The 16,990-nt window shown below is 41.3% G+C and overlaps 2 protein-coding genes across 2 annotated transcripts; both read left to right on the top strand.

Moving 5' to 3' along the window:
* The first annotated feature begins 2,954 nt into the window (after nucleotides 1-2,954).
* On the top strand, nucleotides 2,955-8,579 carry LOC140541207 (cytochrome P450 2D3-like). The gene is made up of 9 exons (XM_072663764.1): nucleotides 2,955-3,116; nucleotides 4,085-4,242; nucleotides 4,817-4,971; nucleotides 6,068-6,228; nucleotides 7,054-7,227; nucleotides 7,329-7,467; nucleotides 7,618-7,805; nucleotides 8,149-8,290; nucleotides 8,383-8,579. Exons 1-9 carry the CDS (start codon nucleotides 2,955-2,957, stop codon nucleotides 8,577-8,579), a joined length of 1,476 nt encoding a protein of 491 aa, XP_072519865.1.
* Nucleotides 8,580-11,487: 2,908 nt separating this feature from the next.
* Nucleotides 11,488-16,080, top strand: LOC140541208 (cytochrome P450 2B4-like). The gene is made up of 9 exons (XM_072663765.1): nucleotides 11,488-11,649; nucleotides 11,890-12,052; nucleotides 12,149-12,301; nucleotides 12,957-13,117; nucleotides 13,336-13,513; nucleotides 13,970-14,104; nucleotides 14,202-14,386; nucleotides 14,709-14,850; nucleotides 15,890-16,080. Exons 1-9 carry the CDS (start codon nucleotides 11,488-11,490, stop codon nucleotides 16,078-16,080), a joined length of 1,470 nt encoding a protein of 489 aa, XP_072519866.1.
* Nucleotides 16,081-16,990: the final 910 nt, after the last annotated feature.

Genomic DNA, 16,990 nt, shown 5'->3' with positions numbered 1-16,990 from the left:
TGTGTGTGTGTGTGTGTGTGTGTGTGCATTTGCACATCTGTGTCAGCAAGGGGTGCAACCTAAAATACTTGAATGTATTCATTACAAGGGGTGTCCACAAACATTTGGACACACAGTTCATATATATTTAATTCATTTAAATGTGTGTTTAATAACCCCACACCACACGAGTGAAACAAACACAGTTATTCGTTCTGGTTCATGAGTGTACCTGGTCAGTGGAGCAGGAATCCAGTTCTGGACATTGTGAAAGGTAGTGTTCGGTAGCATATTAAACTGTGTGTCCTTCTTGGACTCTGTGTCCAATTGGTGGCACTGTGCCATCTTAAATAAAGGTTGTTTGGGTTCAGTTTTGACCTTAAGCCACAGAAACTGAAATCTCAGAGTGGCCTAATAGCTGCCTTAAAGTGCCTCCTAGTGGTGGCTGATGAAATGCACATATGAAGTGGGGGAATTCTCTGCATGTTGTGTCTTCTGAATGGAGAGCATGCAGAACATATCTACGGCCACTTTTAAACCTGAGAGAAGAAGGAAGAGTTTTGGCGCACTGCCAAAAACCCCTATCAATCTGATATAAAAGAATTTCAGCCATTACTTCCTAATATTTTAGCCTAAATGTGTTATCTTATACACTTATTTTCAGCTGAGCTAACGTATTGGAGTATTTATGAAAATAATGTTGATATACAGTTCTACATACACCTCATACATTGTGACCCGAGGATCACAGGTTCTAATCCCAGGTCATACTGCCTACCATCAGCAGCCGGAGCCAGAGAGAGCAAAATTGACCTTGCTCTCTTCATATGAGCAGCACTCCAGTGTGGCACAGGTGTCTGCTGGTCAATGCATCGGAGCTGGGTATTCAACGCTTCCTCTGAGTGCATTGGTTGTCCGGTGATATTGCATCAGTGGCCGTTAGAAAAGAGGCGGTGGCAATACATGTGATTTGGGAGTGTACTAACGAGTGGGTTGGAAAATTGACTATCTTAGATTAGGGGTCTGTTTTCAGGATGCTACATAATACAATAGAACTAGTCTAGTACTTTATGGTGCACCCATTGCTGACACAGATGTGTAAATGCACCCATACACAGCTTGTCTAGTCCCTGTAGAGATGTACTGCCAATAGAAAAAAGCATTCTCTCGAGCAGATAAATAAAAACCTTCTGGCACCATGCTGCCTCATGCCAGGTATGAGCTAGAGGGGTATAAAGCCTCCCAGCATTGAGCGATGGAGCAGTGAAAGAACTGTGTTGGAATGATGGATGGTTCTCCATCTAGTACTTTTAGGATTGATTGGGAGATGTGGATAAGGTGGCATGGTGATTATACAACATCCTGACCTCACTAACGCTCTTGTCAATGAATGCAATGAAATCCTCACAGCAATGCTCCGAAATCTATTAAAAAGCCTTCTTCTCTGGACAGTTGAGACAGTTACTCCAAAAAAACAGCAGGATACACTCTTTTTAATACCCTTAATTTTGGAGGAAACAGTGAATGAGCAGCTGTCCCAATACTTTTGTCCATAGAGTGTATACCATTTACAACAGTAATCATTTTTTAAACTCTTAAATTAAACCAAGCTTTAGCTTTAAGGCGGCACACTGGGATAAATAAATAAATAAATAAATAAATAAATAAATAAATAAATAAATAAATGTGTCATCTGTGCTGATTTAATAACATACAGTGACCTCTAGTGTTTACTTAATGTTTGTGCCCCTCTTTCCTTATCAGTGTGTTGTGGTTCCCCCAGACTACCCTATCTTGGGTGGGCTGTCTGGGTCTAAGAATTGAAGCCTATTAAAGCAAGTTACCATATTCTGAGCATGGCTCTATTGGCTGGGTACTACAGTGTCCACTAAAGCATTACCAGAGGTTTATATTGCCAGGGTTTGGCTGATATGGTTAAATGATAACATTTAGCTATTCAAAGATTAAACTGTTTTTTAAAAACACACACAAAGTGTTACAAAGTGCAGGCGTTTGGTCATTTTGTGCTGTTTGTTTCCTACACAGTGTTCCTTCTGTCTTGTCACTCTTGGAAAGTTAGATCTTTGAGGGATGGCGGGTCGAGCCGAGCCGTACTTGACGCTCGAAGGGCTCTAGGTGCGGATCTGCTTTTGACCATTTCTATCAAGTATGGAGGGGCTGGTCTTTTCTGGGCTTTGTAGGCCAGAGCCAAGGTTTTGAATCTGATGTGGGCAGCAGCTACAGGAAGCCAGTAAAGAGAGAACACAGCAGTGTCAAGTCTAGATTTTATTATCACATGAACTACAGTGTCGAAATCCCTCTGAGATTCTTTATCTAATGACCAGGGTCATTTCTAAAACCCAACTGATTATCAGAAAGTATCATTTACTAATAAATAATGAATAAACGTAAAAAATGAACATACACTACATGACCAATTGTTTGTGGACACCCCTTCTAATGAATGTACCTGTTGCTGACACAGATGTGCAAATACACACACGCAACATGTACTGCCAATACAATAGGACTTTCTGGAGAAGATAAACATGAACCTATTGGCACCATGTCTAATGCCAGGCATGGGCTAGAGCATTGAGCTGTGGAGCAGTGGTAGAACTGTGTTCTCTGGAATGATGGATGGTGGTGCTCCATCCAATACGTTTAGGATTAGATGTGGAGCTGGGGATGAGGTGGGGTGGTGACCATTCAATCCATCCAGGGTTTCTCATTTTTAAAATCAGTGTGCGTAAGTTTCAATGGTTTCCAGTGAGCTTCAGATTCATAAGATCAAATGATGTTGACTACAGCCAGATTTTCCTCTTGATTTCAGGAGTACTTTTACAACCCTATCAATGATTTGCCTGCAGGCTACTGGATAAACAGTCTGGATAAAGGGGTGAGCAGCCAGTTAAGTGGGACGGCTTGATGTGCCAAAGGTTGGCAGTGTTGGGTGCTGTGGAGAGTGGGACAACATGCTGGGCTTTTTATTTCTAGTTTGGATTTTCATCTGCCTCCTCTTCCTCTTCATCAGGATCCAGAGGCCCAAGAACTTCCCCCCTGGACCCCGGCCTGTGCCTCTATTCGGGAATCTGTTTCAGTTGAGCCTTACCAATCCTCTGAAAGACTTTGAGAAGGTACAGTACCATGTTCTTTTAATATTGCTCATAAAAAAACAAAGGTACTATAATTATACCATCAATTGATTAGATTTATACGCTTTCACTTAATTACCTTAATTAGTTTGTTAGTGTTTGATTGTTTGTAGAAATCTGATCTTCAAAAACATTTCTCTCTGCCTAACTGATGTAACAGAACTGGACGGTCCTCGTTTTTTCCTCCAAGCACTTTCCGCTGTCCAATGATTTTAAAAGATGTGATGAAGTCTTATGTATACTGTATGGACAAAAGTATTGGGACACCTGCAAGCAAGAGTTTATCCTGCTTTTGTTGAAGTAACTGTCTCTACTGTCCAGGGAAGAAGGCTTTCTACTAGATTTTGTAGCATTGTTGTCAGGATTTGATTGTATTCAGCAACAAGAGTGTTAGTGATGTCAGGATGCTGGAAAAAAAGATCACCATCCCACTTCATCCCCAGCTCATTCCACTGCTCCACAGCTCAATGCTGAGGGGACTTTATACTCCTCTAGCCCAAGCCTGACATTAGGTATGGTGCCAATGGGAGTCCAGAGAGTTCTATTCTATTGGTAATACTTTGGTACAGGGCCTAGACATGGTGTGTGTGTGTGTGTGTGTTTGTGCATTTGCCCATCTGTGATAGATGCAATAGATGTAACTTAAAATAGCTGGAAACATTTATTAGATGGGGTGTCCACAAATATTTGGACTCATAGTGTGTGTTGGAGGAGTCATCTCCCTCCCAGTACTGGCAGCATTGAGTGAGTTTTTGCTGGTGTTTGGGAATTGGACGTGGCCACAGCGTGATGAAAACTGGTAAATAAATAAAAGAATAAAAGAATTTAAAAATGCATAAATATGATGCTGAGCTGCATGCACTCAGATCGGGGTAATTGTAATTTGGGTTTATGTTTTGAATAACTGTCTTTTTCTACCTGTGACGTCCTGTGACGGTGTCTGTCTTTAGTTGGCTGAGCGCTATGGGAACGTTTACAGCCTGTATTTTGGAGGAAGACCAGCAGTGGTTCTCACTGGTTTGAAGGCTGTGAAGGAAGCTCTGGTGAACAAGGCCGCAGACTTTTCAGGACGCCCACAAAACCTCCTGGTCAGCGATGTGAGGGGGAAATGGAGAGGTCTGTCAAAAATCAGTGATCCTCAAGGCTAATCTGTGCTTCTGTAAGCAAAATAAAGGTGCTACATATGCCATAGAAGGATGGCATTTGGTTCCATAAAGAATCATGCTTGTAATATAGATGTGCAAGGAAACATTAAATTGGTCATTTCAAAATAACAATAATTGAAAGCTTCTTCAACCCTTAAACAGTCTATGGTCCCCTGGTGAGCTACAAGTGATATTACAAACATCTATTACCAAAGAATAGCCCCACCAGTTAGTACAGACGCCCCTGTAGTTACTGAGTAATACACCTTAGTGTGTAATAAGCTCTTCTGCATTAAGGGCTTAATCCTTTAAATGGTTCTTTGCACTCACACATCTCTATTCTGAACCAAAAAAGGATCTTCTATGGCATAAAAAAAGCTCCTTCATTTTTAAGAGTGTGCTGTAACTTTGGACCGACTGTGGTTAATCAATATTCTTCTTATCTGTGTTAATACTTTATTATGATTAGGGCTATTAGGATTGTTTTCACAAACAGAGCAACTCTAAAATGAGATAATGACATAAGTAAAATGTTACAGGAGTCATATTAGCTGACTACGGCCCTCAATGGAAGGAGCATCGACGCTTTGCCCTCATGACCTTGAGGAACTTTGGACTGGGGAAGCAGTCTATGGAGGACAGGATTATGGGAGAGACTGAACACATTGTTGCGTGTTTGGAGAAAAGTGCTGGTAAATGCCATTTTAATACCCACTATTAGGGCCAGGTTTAAAAAAAAAGCTTACTTTGGGACTTAAGTGCTTTAATACTGCAGACCATTGACAAATTTAGTGTCATTAAAACCTCAGACCATGTACTGACCATATACTGGGGACACATAGGTGTCCATCAAAGCTGGGATCTTTCCGCTGGGCTTCAAGTAGGCCTAAACTGTTGGACCGTGCCAAGTGTGTATGTGTGAGGGAAGGGGGGAAGTATATCGCTCTAAAATAATCTACACAGTTGATAATGAACAGTAATACATAAACATTTACTAACTTACCAAAACTAGTTAATAGCCTTTATAGCCTATATTGCTAAATTATCACCTTTTATTTATTTATTTCCATGCCAATATATAAAAAATAATTAATTAATAAGTCAATTATTGTGATTTTTGTTCAGCTGTGGTGGGAAGCAGTTTGACCAATGGTTGATATAGAAACAAGTGCATGCAGACCAATAGTGGCAGTGAGAGGGCGGGGCTTAAAATAATGAGTTTCAAGCGGTAAAAATTCACATTCAAATGGGGACAAACCAATGCTGACGTGAAGTCATTTTACAATTCAGAAATCAGGGCCGGATGCATTTCTCGCATCCCAAAAAAGAGGGACGTCTGGTCACCCTCCCAAACTTCCGTAACTTGGTGGTCAGCCTTATCGGCATCACTCAGCCAGTAAGCATGGAATGTCTAACTATGGATGAGCAGTTAATTTCCCAAAAGCACTTCAGTATAAAAATGATCTTAGCTGGTAGAGAAAGAGGGAGACAGAGGGTTCAGTGTGATGGTCATCACATCTCAGTAAATATGCACACTATTAAACTACAACACACAAGGTAAAATATATAGGAATGTTTGTTAAAAGGTTCAAATCAAACATGGTAAGTGCATTGCCTAGCTAGCTTAGCTTAGCACTGATATACAACTAGAATCCTATTAGAGGGTCAGCACTTGAGCCTGAAATAAATGCCTAATTGTAATATCCACGTTTTACCACTAAAAAAAACCAATGTCTCACAGACACGTGTACAATAAACATAATTTGTCTGTATGAATGTGTATCACAGGAGGGTTCATGAATCCTGATACTCTGTTCCATGAAGCTGCATCAAACATCATCTACCTGGTTTTATTTGGTATTCGCTACAACTACGGCGATGCAACCCTTAAAGAATATGTTCGATGCTACACTGAAAACACAAAGTTTTTCAATGGGTCCTGGGGAATGGTGAGTCATTGTTTAGGACTGCATAAGGTCTTAGCATGTCATTTATCCACATTTCCCTAATCCAAGTTTCACATCTTTAGTTGTGCACTGGACCTGTGAGGCTAATGATGCTAACAGACACTGCAAGTCAATATAGTCACCCAAACTGTTTCCATAAATAAACACTTCTGCACTAAGGCTCTGCAGGCCTGACAGTGTGATTGGAACTGGACACTAAACCTGTGAAGACACTAAACCCAGAAATGCACTATATGGACAAAATTGTATTGGGTCACCTGCTCATTCCTTGTTCCTTTATAAATCAAGGGCATTAAAAGGAGTATCTCCTGCTTTTGCTGGAGTAACTTTCTCTACCGTCCAGGGAAGAAGACTTTTTATTAGATTTTGGAGGAGCACTGCTGTCAGGATTTGATTTCACTCAGCAACAAGATCATTAGTGAGGTCAGGGGACTAACCTGGTATTAGGCATGGTACCAATAGGGTCATGTTTATTTATCTGCTCCAGAAAGTCCTATATTTTTGGCAGTACTTCTCTATAGGGACCAGGGAAGCTGCATGTATATACATGTGCATATATCTGTAAGTAGCTGAATAAATTAATTAGAGAACATTTGAACATATTGGCTGATTCAGTAACAGCAATCTAAAAATGTAATAAATGTCTTCATTTATTAACTACATTTATTAATTAAAAGACTTTTCCCCTCAACCCATTTTTATTAACTATTAAAAAACTGTAATAAAAACTGTTACTTCTCAGTTGAAATTATTGACATAATTGGAAATAATGTAACAGTGGTGATTTAGTCTCTTATTGTCCCGCAGATCTATGATACGCTTCCATGGGCGAGATCTCTGCCCCTTCCCTTCAGGAAGACCTTCACAAATTACCACACAATTGAGAAAATGGTAGAAAATGTGATCAGGAAACACAAAGCATCAAGAGTCCCAGGAGAGCCGAGAGACTTCGTTGACTGTTATCTGGATGAGCTTGATAAGGTGTGGTGGTGTGGCTCTGAAGGCCGGTATTTGCTCACAGTATTTCCACCATCTTGGTTTTCTTGTAAAAGCACCTGATGATTTTTTTTTGTTTACAACAGAGAGGAAATGATGGATCTTCCTTCAATGACGGACAACTTGTGACATATATTATGGACCTGCATGTGGCTGGATTAGATACCACCTCCAACACCTTACAAACGGCCTTCCTCTACCTCATAACCCACCCACACATTCAAGGTTTGAGCTGTAAATCCTCCCCCCACTCCATTTAGTCCAGTAATCTGGAGAGTTCAGTTATAGGTTTGTTACAGGTTTGTTTGCTGTTGTGTCTTGTGTCTAGTAAGAGGTGTTGAACTAAATGACTACAGATTTCTGTCTTTCCTGTAGAGAGATGCCAGCAGGAGATTGATGAGGTTCTGGAGGGTAAAGCTCATGCATCTTTTGAGGACAGACTCAACATGCCGTACACCCAGGCTGTGATCCATGAGTGTCAGCGTATAGCTGATACTGTCCCCCTGAGTGTGTTTCACAGCACGAGCAGAGATACTGAGCTGATGGGCTTCAGCATCCCAAAGGTATTTCAGATACTTTCCAGGCATTCAGGACCCAGCCAACATGCTCGTGTCTTGCTCAAAAGGGTGAACATAGGCTCTGTCGGTTTGTCCATGTGTTGTTATTGGGACTCAGTTAGGCTTTCTGAATGGACCTCGTTGTTACCCATGTTTAATGCTTCCTGACTCGATCACTAACCCTGTTGGGACCCTGGTGGGCATCCAAATGTAGGGCCAACTTGGAACCCATTGGGAAAAAAAACGTTCTGGTTCCCAGGTGGGCTAGCTAGACAGACCCCACATGGGCATGCTGTCTGGGGAGTCACATGCTCATCACTTTCTTTATTTGGGTTTCTCTGTGATCCAGGGCACTATCGTCATCCCAAACCTCTCCTCCCTGCTGAAAGAGGAAGGCCAGTGGAAGTTTCCTCATGAGTTCAATCCAGCTAACTTCCTAAATGAACAGGGACAGTTTGAGAAGCCTGAGGCCTTCCTGCCGTTTTCTGCTGGTGAGAGATCATGGCAGTTGTCGGACCCTGTAAAATGATTCACACCTAATCTACATTATATATACATGTTGATGTGTGATATGTGTCTGTAGGACCCCGTATGTGTCTTGGAGAAGGTCTGGCTCGAATGGAGCTCTTCCTCATCTTGGTCACTCTGCTGCGCCGCTTCCAGTTCTTCTGGCCTGAAGATGCAGGAGAGCCGGACTTCACTCCTGTATATGGAGTCACACTCACACCCAAACCCTACAGGATGGGGGTCAGACTGAGACAGCGGGCTAGAGAAAAGTAGAACACAGTCAAAATTGGATTTGTATGAAATTTATGATACAATATTAAATATTTTAGTTCAATATTGGGCATGAAAAAAGACCAGATTAGAGATCAATATGGATTCTGTGTGATTAAATTTATATAAGTATATATATATATTTATATAGGCGGGGCATTCACCGTGGTTAGGATGTTGTGGCTGGGGGGGATCAAGTGAGCCTAAGTTAGGTAGGACCATGGCAGGGTGTTTGTCTGAAGGGGGGGGGGGGGGGTGAAGGTGAATTAACTACCTTTAAAACCATGCAACTATGTTAATGAACATGTATGTAGGAAGTAGCCCATTTAAGTGTCAAATGTATGTGTCAAAGTTTTACCACCTTAAAAATTATTATTTTTAATCTAAAAATAATAATAAAAAATATTAAATCAGTTGCGATATGAAGTTAACTGCTTCACTGGACATTGCTCATGCTGCTTCACCACCAGCCGCCCAAGAGAGCACATTTGGCATTTTTGGCCTCTTAAGTGGACCTCCTAAGTCTGAGCCCTATAAGTAAGGCAGAAGTCATGCAGCCTATTTGAATCCTACTGTACTGTTAAGAGGACACCCCGGGCTTTCTAGTGATGTCTCAGTGGTGGGGGTGCGACTAACACAGCACTGAATTTTCTTTTTAATATGGTGGAAACCACAACTTTCACATTTCATGGAAACGAGAGGGCATGTGATAAGTTTTTGCAGATATTCAATTTCTCCTGCTAATAATCAAATAATAATTTGTTTAACATTTAAATAAAATAATAATTTGTTTAACTTTAAATTAGTAAGATTTCAGAAAGTTGTATGTCTAACACGCAGAAGACAATAGTGCTCCAGTAGCTAAACCATCCAGCAGGTCTTTGCTTTGCAACAACAAGCAATAAACTATGACCATAAAATGATGGTCAAATCAAGCAGAGATCAACAACAGCAGACTCCATTTCTCTTCATCAGGATCCTATAATAATGCTATGCTATCGTCTCCTGTGGTTGTTGTAAGCTGCATTACTTGAATTTGCAAACAGCTCATTTGAGTTGAGTTGACCAGACCAGAGGTCTGATATCTGCAGAAAATCCAATTTGGTCAGTCATCCAATCAATGAGTTTTCATGAGTTTCAGATGAGGCTGTTCAGATCTGTTGAGATGACTGTCCACAGTGTTATTTAGCAGTGATAAGATCAGATTTCTGAGTCTGGACATCAAACACATATCTGCTTGGGTTGTCGTGGAAACAACATAGGCATCAGTAACTGACCTGTGGCTCTCTTCTTGGATTCCCATACGTCTGTCACTCTATGACCCTAGACGTGTTGATTGTTTCAACCCGCTTCCAAATGTGGTTTAGATCAGATTTTATGTGGTTTGTGGCTGTCCAGAGCTATCAAAAATCAATCTGGATACAATCTAGACACACCACAAATTTGGGCTGGCAGTCTGAACACAGCCCATGAGTCAGGCAGTAATTGGAGTTCTGCTTTGCAACCAGCCAATAACCTCACAGAACAGGACGAGACGTAAACATCATGTAAAACCCAAACTTTGTGCCGTGTTTTGTTCATTTTTTTACACATCAAGCCACAAGATGAATATACATGCATTAAATATGCTGGCTGTGTATGAAAGGTGTTGTGACACATCCTATCCCCCCAGACACATCTTATCCCCCCGGGCGCAACCCTTTCCCCCCGACTGTTCCATTGGTTAAAATGGCGCATGTGATTAATTGCCCATCTTCATGCGGCTGTCATACTTATATGCCTGGCATATATTTACTGATCATTACTGAGAGGCTTTTGTCTCAATAAAGCGTTGCTATTTAACTTTATTAATATTTATTAATTGTGAATCACATATTAGCAGGTTGCAGGTTGCAGGTAGCAAGCTGATACCAACAAGTAAAGCTAGCTATCGAGCACTTGCAATCTGCTATCGAGCTAGTTCCTTTAGCATGTATTAGCTTGCTAACAAATATTAGCGACGGTTATCTACATTCTATCCCCTGATACTTCATCTCTCCTGACCGTTCCATTGGGTGAAATAGTCCATGGGATTAATTGCCCATTCGTCATTGAAACAAATGGAAATAGAGTGTATTGAGTAAATTGATACAAAACTCATTGTACTCCTAATAAAAATACTTAATAAAATACAGCATTAAATATGTCCTGGTAAGCAGTGGCTTTGGGTCGTTGCTCACTGTATTGGGTCCTAAATGGCCCTTCTGTAAGATAACGTCAGAGGGGATAGCACTGTTCACAGCACCAGCACCACGGCCTGTTTTCATGCATGCACACTGAGAAACTGAGAAATCTGAGGAGGAGATCTAAGAGGAGACTCATGATGGCTCCGCTTCCTGAGCCAAAATCCAGCTTGCTTCATCTATTTCTAGACTGTTTACATGACCAATGGAATAACCAGATTACTGCATAAATCGGATAACGGTCGGATTATTAAGTGCATGTAAACTCACCCACTGAAACTGAGAGTCACACCGACTGTCACATGAGCGCTCCTTGTTCATTTTATAATCTTGCATATTTTTGCAATCTTGCCTTATTTATTACAGGACTACTCTGTCTAACCCTGTCAATGATTTAGCTGTGGATTAATGTATAGACAGCCTGGTAAAAAGCAGAAGAGTCCAGTTTAAAGAAGGTCTATATATATACACATCAAAGATTGAAGTTGTACTCTTTAAAGAACACAAAGAAACTGAGTGGGACGTTCCTAATAAAAGCAGACTAAATACTCAAGACAAAAAGTCTGTGTTGATTTCAGAAGCTTGCAGATTATTTTTCTTGACTACCGGACTACTCTGCAACCCTGTCAATGATTTAGCTGCAGTTAGTACAGTCTGGAGACCAGAACAGCAGTGCACAGACGTCTAACATGCTGGGCTCTTTGGTCCTGGTTTGGATTTTTATCTGCCTCCTCTTCATCTTCTTCAGGATCCAGAGGCCCAAGAACTTCCCCCCTGGGCCCAGGCCTGTGCCTATATTCGGGAACCTGTTTCAACTCAACATTGCCAATCCTCTGAAGGACTTTGAGAGGGTACAGTAGCATGTTCTCCTAATGCTGGTCTAGGGGTAACAAAATATTTGCTTCAGAAGCTTGTAATATATATTTATAAGTAAATATGAAACATTGAGTCTCATGAACTGTCTATAAAATCTACCAGACATTTGAACCAGACTTCTCTCTAATCAAACTTTGGACTCTTTATAACTAGGTTGTATGTTTTGAGTGACGGCTCACTTTTTCTGCTTGGTCTGTTGTCACGCATGTCTTCAGTTTGCTGAGCGCTATGGGAACGTTTACAGTGTGTATTTCGGAGGAAGACCAGCAGTGATTTTCACTGGTTTGAAGGCCGTGAAGGAAGCTCTGGTGACCAAGGCTGCAGACTTTTCAGGACGTCCACAGAACATCCTGATCAGCGATATAAGAGAAGGGAAAGGTCTGTCATAAATCTGACCCACAGACTTTGGCTAATCCTTGCGTCTCTTATGTTAAATACATTTAGTCAATTTGACACATTTTAAATACCTTTCAGGAGTCATATTTGCTGATTACGGCCCTCAATGGAAGGAGCACCGGCGCTTTGCTCTCACCACCCTGAGGAACTTTGGCATGGGGAAGCAGTCTATGGAGGACAGGATTCTGGGAGAGACTAAACATCTCGTTGCACGTCTGGAGAAAAGTGCTGGTAACTGGTCTTCAGCTATTTTGTCACCAACCTTGATATCAGGAATCAGTACTGAAGCCTAGATACACTATGTGGACAAAAGTATTGGGACACCTGCTCATTCATAGTTTCTTCTAAAATCAAGGGTATTAAAAAAAGATTTTTACTGTCCAGGGAAGAAGGCTTTCTACTAGATTATAGAGTGTGGAGCATTGCTGTGATGATTTGATTGTAATCAGCAACAAGAGCATTAATGAGGTCAGGATGTTGGATGATCAACACCCCACCTCATTCTTGACTCCCCAACTCCCAAACTCATCCCAAAATTATTGGATGGAGCACCATCCATTATTCCGGAGGACGCAGTTCTTCCACTGCTCTACAGCTTAATGCTGGGGGGCTTTATACCCCTCTAGCCCACACTTGGCATTAGGCAGCATGGTGCCAATGAGTTCATTGTTCATCTGCTCCTGAGAGTCTTATTCTGTTGGCAGCACTTTTTCTACAGGGACTAGACAAGCTGAGTATGTGTTTAGACAACAGTGGGTGCAACTTAAAGTAGCTGAATGCCTTCATTAGAAGGGGTGTCCACAAGTATTTGGACGTATAGTGGGTCTAGCATACTGGACAACTACCAGAGACACATTTCTGATGACCATGTGAACATCTATTGCAGGAGGCTTTGTGAATCCTCAGACCATGTTCCATGAAGCTGCTTCCAATATCATCTACCTGGTTTTATTCGGCACTCGTTTAGACTATGAGGACGCCACTCTTAAAGAATACTTTCAACGCCTCACTGAAAGTTTTAAGATTGCTAATGGACCTTGGGGAATGGTGGGTCATCATATCACTACACAAACATGGATATTCCCCATTATATTACAGAATGCTAAAACATTTAATGTCATTAATGATCTGAAACATGTGCCCCCATGGGGCTGTTCGCCAGTTGCAAGGCCGTAGTTTGAAGAACAATAGATGGTTATAACATCATTAGGACACAGAAATAAAACCTTAAATGTAGTTCTGATGATGATTTTATTGTCTTGCAGATCTATGATACACTTCCTATAACGAGAACTCTGCCACTTCCCTTTAAGAAGGTCTTCAAAAATTACTACACAACTGAGAAAGTCATAGGAAACATGATCAGCAAACAAAAGGCTTCAAGAGTCCCAGGAAAGCCAAGACACTTTGTCGACTGTTATCTGGATGAGCTTGATAAGGTTTGTTCTGGTGTGATATCCTGAGCTCATTTGATTATAGCACATACACTATTCTAGTTACATTATATGTCCAAATGTTTGTGGACAGCTCTTCTTATGAATGAACCTAATGGCACCATGCCTAATACCAGGCGTGGGCTAGAGGGGTATAAAGCCCATTAGCATTGAGCTGTGGAGCAGTCTCTGTTCTCTGGAACGGTGGTTGGTGCTCCGTCCAGTCCAGAATACAATCAAATCCTCACAGCAATGCTCCGAAATCTAGTAGGAAGCCTTTTTCCCTGGATAGTAGAGACTTAGGTACTCCAACAAAAGCAGGATATATTTTCTGTTTTTTAGAAAAAACAAAGAATGAGCAGGCGTCCCAATACTTTTGTCCATTTAGTGTTTTTTGAAAGAACATAGCTCCACCTACAGTCATGTAAGTAGTCTAATCAGATGATGTCATGTTTTCAACAGAGAGGGGATGATGGGTCTTCTTTTGAAGAGGGGCAACTTAGGAGATACATAATAGACCTGCATGTTGCTGGATTAGATACCACCTCCAACACTCTTCGGACAGCGTTCCTCTACCTCATGGCACATCCACACATTCAAGGTTTCAGCTGTGTAACACTTACCTCACTCCAGTGTGTCTTGTGTCTAGAGAGGTGTTGTGAACTAAAGGTGACTGCAGATTTCTGTCTTTCCTGTAGAGAGATGTCAGCAGGAGATTGATGCCGTTCTGGAGGGTAAAGCTAATGCATCTTTTGAGGACAGGCATAACATGCCGTACACCCAGGCTGTGATCCACGAGTGTCAGCGTGTTGCCTATACCGTCCCGACTGCATTTCACTGCACCAGCAGAGATACTGAACTGATGGGCTACAGCATCCCAAAGGTGAAGATTGATGAGATTAAATAGACATGGGGTCCTGGAGTCTTTGGCAGGTGCTAATCTATAAGAACCAGAGGTAGATGTGTTAACTGACTGTACCACTAGAGGGAACAGGGGGATGGACCCAACTGCAGGGCTTACTAGGGCTGCTTTGAGCAAACTTACAACTATAATGAAGGGGTTTGGCCAAGGGCCAAGGGCCTAATAATGGAGAGGGACAAACAGTAGTGGATAATATAGTAGAAATTTCAATTCGTCCCACCCCCATGTGCAAGAACCCAGATCACCCAGAAGTTTCCTTTCTGTGCCTTTGTCTGTGATCCAGGAAACCTTCATCATCGCAAACCTCTCCTCAGTGCTGAGTGAGGAAGACCAGTGGAAGTTTCCTCGTGAATTTAACCCAGCTAACTTCCTGAATGAACATGGACAGTTCGAGAAGCCTGAGGCCTTCCTGCCTTTCTCTGTTGGTGAGAGATCCTGACTCTGAGAGATGACACTGCTTCTTCTTTTTTTACATTAAAGGTGCCCAAGAAGGTCAACCTGTATTTCTCTTGCCATATTTAAATATTAGGATTTCAGTACAAGGATGTGACAAATCATAAACCTCACTGTTGTTCCTCCTTCAAAAGAAAACCATAAACCCAACCCTCTCCTAACTCTCCTAGTCAAAGCTGGCAGCACGATTAAACATGACAGCAATATCAGTAGAATATTGTGTTGATACTGGAGAGCAGCACATCACCTCCCAGACTTCGTAGCCTATTATTGGACTATGAGTTGCTATAAGAAACAGACCTTGTGATGTCAGAAGGGGAGCTCAAACTCACACGTGATGAAGTCTTGTATGGCTTGACGGCACAATTACCATTTTTTTTTATTAAAAAAAGCTATATAAATAAATTTGAATTTAATTGAATGAAGCAAAAGCAAGAGACATGAGCGGGTATTCATGGTAGGCTAAAAGCTAACACTGGCCAAGTAGCTTTTAACATATATACATACATACACAAGCAATACACAAGCTAAACATACATCAGAATGGAATGAACCGCCTTATTTTTTATCAATAAGACTAATAAATCAAACCCAGGGAAGCGAGTGGAGGCAAGGCCAAAAGCTAACTTAGCTACAATCTCTTCAGCTTGCAACTTGCTAACAGCATATGGCACTGAGAGGACGCAACGAGAGGACAGCAGCACTATCTAACACTACACTATTTTTGTTACAGTGTTAAAACTACTATAATATGGGGGTTGGTGGTGCCGTATACCAGCCAATCAAAGCAGAGCATATTAGGCTTCTTCTTTTTTTACAAGCTAAATAACGAGGTGGTAAATAGGCTTGTAAAACTGCATCCAAAACCACATACTTACTATTCATACATTAAATAACAACTTAAATACTTAATAAATCCATTTCTATGATGAAATTTCCCTTACATATAATAAAGGAGAGCAGACACTAATGAATTTACAAACCATTTTGATGTGTGTTACATGTCCGCAGGACCCCGTGTGTGTCTTGGAGAAGGTCTGGCTCGTATGGAGCTCTTTCTCATCTTGGTCACTCTGCTGCGCCGCTTCCAGTTCTTCTGGCCTGAAGATGCAGGAGAACCGGACTTCACTCCTGTTTATGGAATCACAGTCAGACCCAAACCCTACAGGATGGGGGTCAGACTGAGAGGAGCAGCTAGATAAATGTAAAACATGATGCCAAATACCTGTGCAATTACAGTTGCTTTACAGTTTCTGATTTCTGCTACAATATAAAATTATTCTATATTAAAATAGATTAGGGACGCCCCGATCAGGTTAATTTGACCCCGATTCCATTCAAGTCTCTTAATGCTGAGTATCAGCCGATATCGATCGGATCGCATCTTTGTGTGGGATAATCTATGTATAAATAATCCAGCCCCACAGTTTAGATCAGATCAGATGAGATGCTGATTAATCCATTCAGTAAAATCCTTTATTATAGTATCAGTTTCTATAATCAGACAATCTGGACTGATTGATTTAGTTAAGTCGAGACTTTTCTTAAAATTTTATAGTGTTTAATATCTAATAATTCAGTCTGACTCTCCTTCCTGACCAATCAGCTCCCAGCTCCTTTACAACACTGCAGGCTAATCACTTCATGTGTGTGTTTGTGTGTGTAGTGTTACACACTCTGGACTGATAGCTGTTGTTGGTGTGCTGTGATTTGGAGTTTATATAGTGTGTGTGTGTGTGTGTGTGTGTGTGTGTGTGTGTGTGTGTGTGTGTGTTAGCATTAGCGTTAGCCTCCACTCGTTTAATCTTTTGATTATGATTATGAAAACCAGATTATCTGAGTTTATTATGGATGATTTTGTGCTTCATAGTAGCTCTTCAACAGTCTGGTGTAAACCGCACACTGCCCATTCCTGCTGTTAACTAATTACCTACTGAATAAAAGAACTGTCCAAAAGATGGCTGAATTTGTTGTTAATTGATCAGCTTCAGGACTACAGAGCGATGTCTGATATGTCCGCTCACTGAAACTGAGTCTCTGTTAAGTTACACCATTTCTTTCTTGAGTAGAGACAGCACATACAGTTAAGCCCAGCCACAAACGACACCTCAC

Source organism: Salminus brasiliensis, chromosome 19, assembly GCF_030463535.1.
Source record: "Salminus brasiliensis chromosome 19, fSalBra1.hap2, whole genome shotgun sequence".
In the NCBI taxonomy this organism is placed as follows: domain Eukaryota; kingdom Metazoa; phylum Chordata; class Actinopteri; order Characiformes; family Bryconidae; genus Salminus; species Salminus brasiliensis.
This window is presented reverse-complemented; position numbering and strand designations above follow the sequence as displayed.

What these genes read in the sequence shown, in the direction of transcription:
- LOC140541207 (XM_072663764.1), top strand. Translation starts at nt 2,955, where the DNA reads ATGCTGGGCTTTTTATTTCTAGTTTGGATTTTCATCTGCCTCCTCTTC. An exon ending in GTCAGCGATGTGAGGGGGAA is followed by an intron (nt 4,243 to 4,816) that starts ATGGAGAGGTCT and finishes GTAAAATGTTAC; the next exon opens with AGGAGTCATATTAGCTGACT. An exon ending in GTGTTTGGAGAAAAGTGCTG is followed by an intron (nt 4,972 to 6,067) that starts GTAAATGCCATT and finishes TGTGTATCACAG; the next exon opens with GAGGGTTCATGAATCCTGAT.
- LOC140541208 (XM_072663765.1), top strand. Translation starts at nt 11,488, where the DNA reads ATGCTGGGCTCTTTGGTCCTGGTTTGGATTTTTATCTGCCTCCTCTTC. An exon ending in CTCTGAAGGACTTTGAGAGG is followed by an intron (nt 11,650 to 11,889) that starts GTACAGTAGCAT and finishes GCATGTCTTCAG; the next exon opens with TTTGCTGAGCGCTATGGGAA. An exon ending in CTAATGGACCTTGGGGAATG is followed by an intron (nt 13,118 to 13,335) that starts GTGGGTCATCAT and finishes ATTGTCTTGCAG; the next exon opens with ATCTATGATACACTTCCTAT.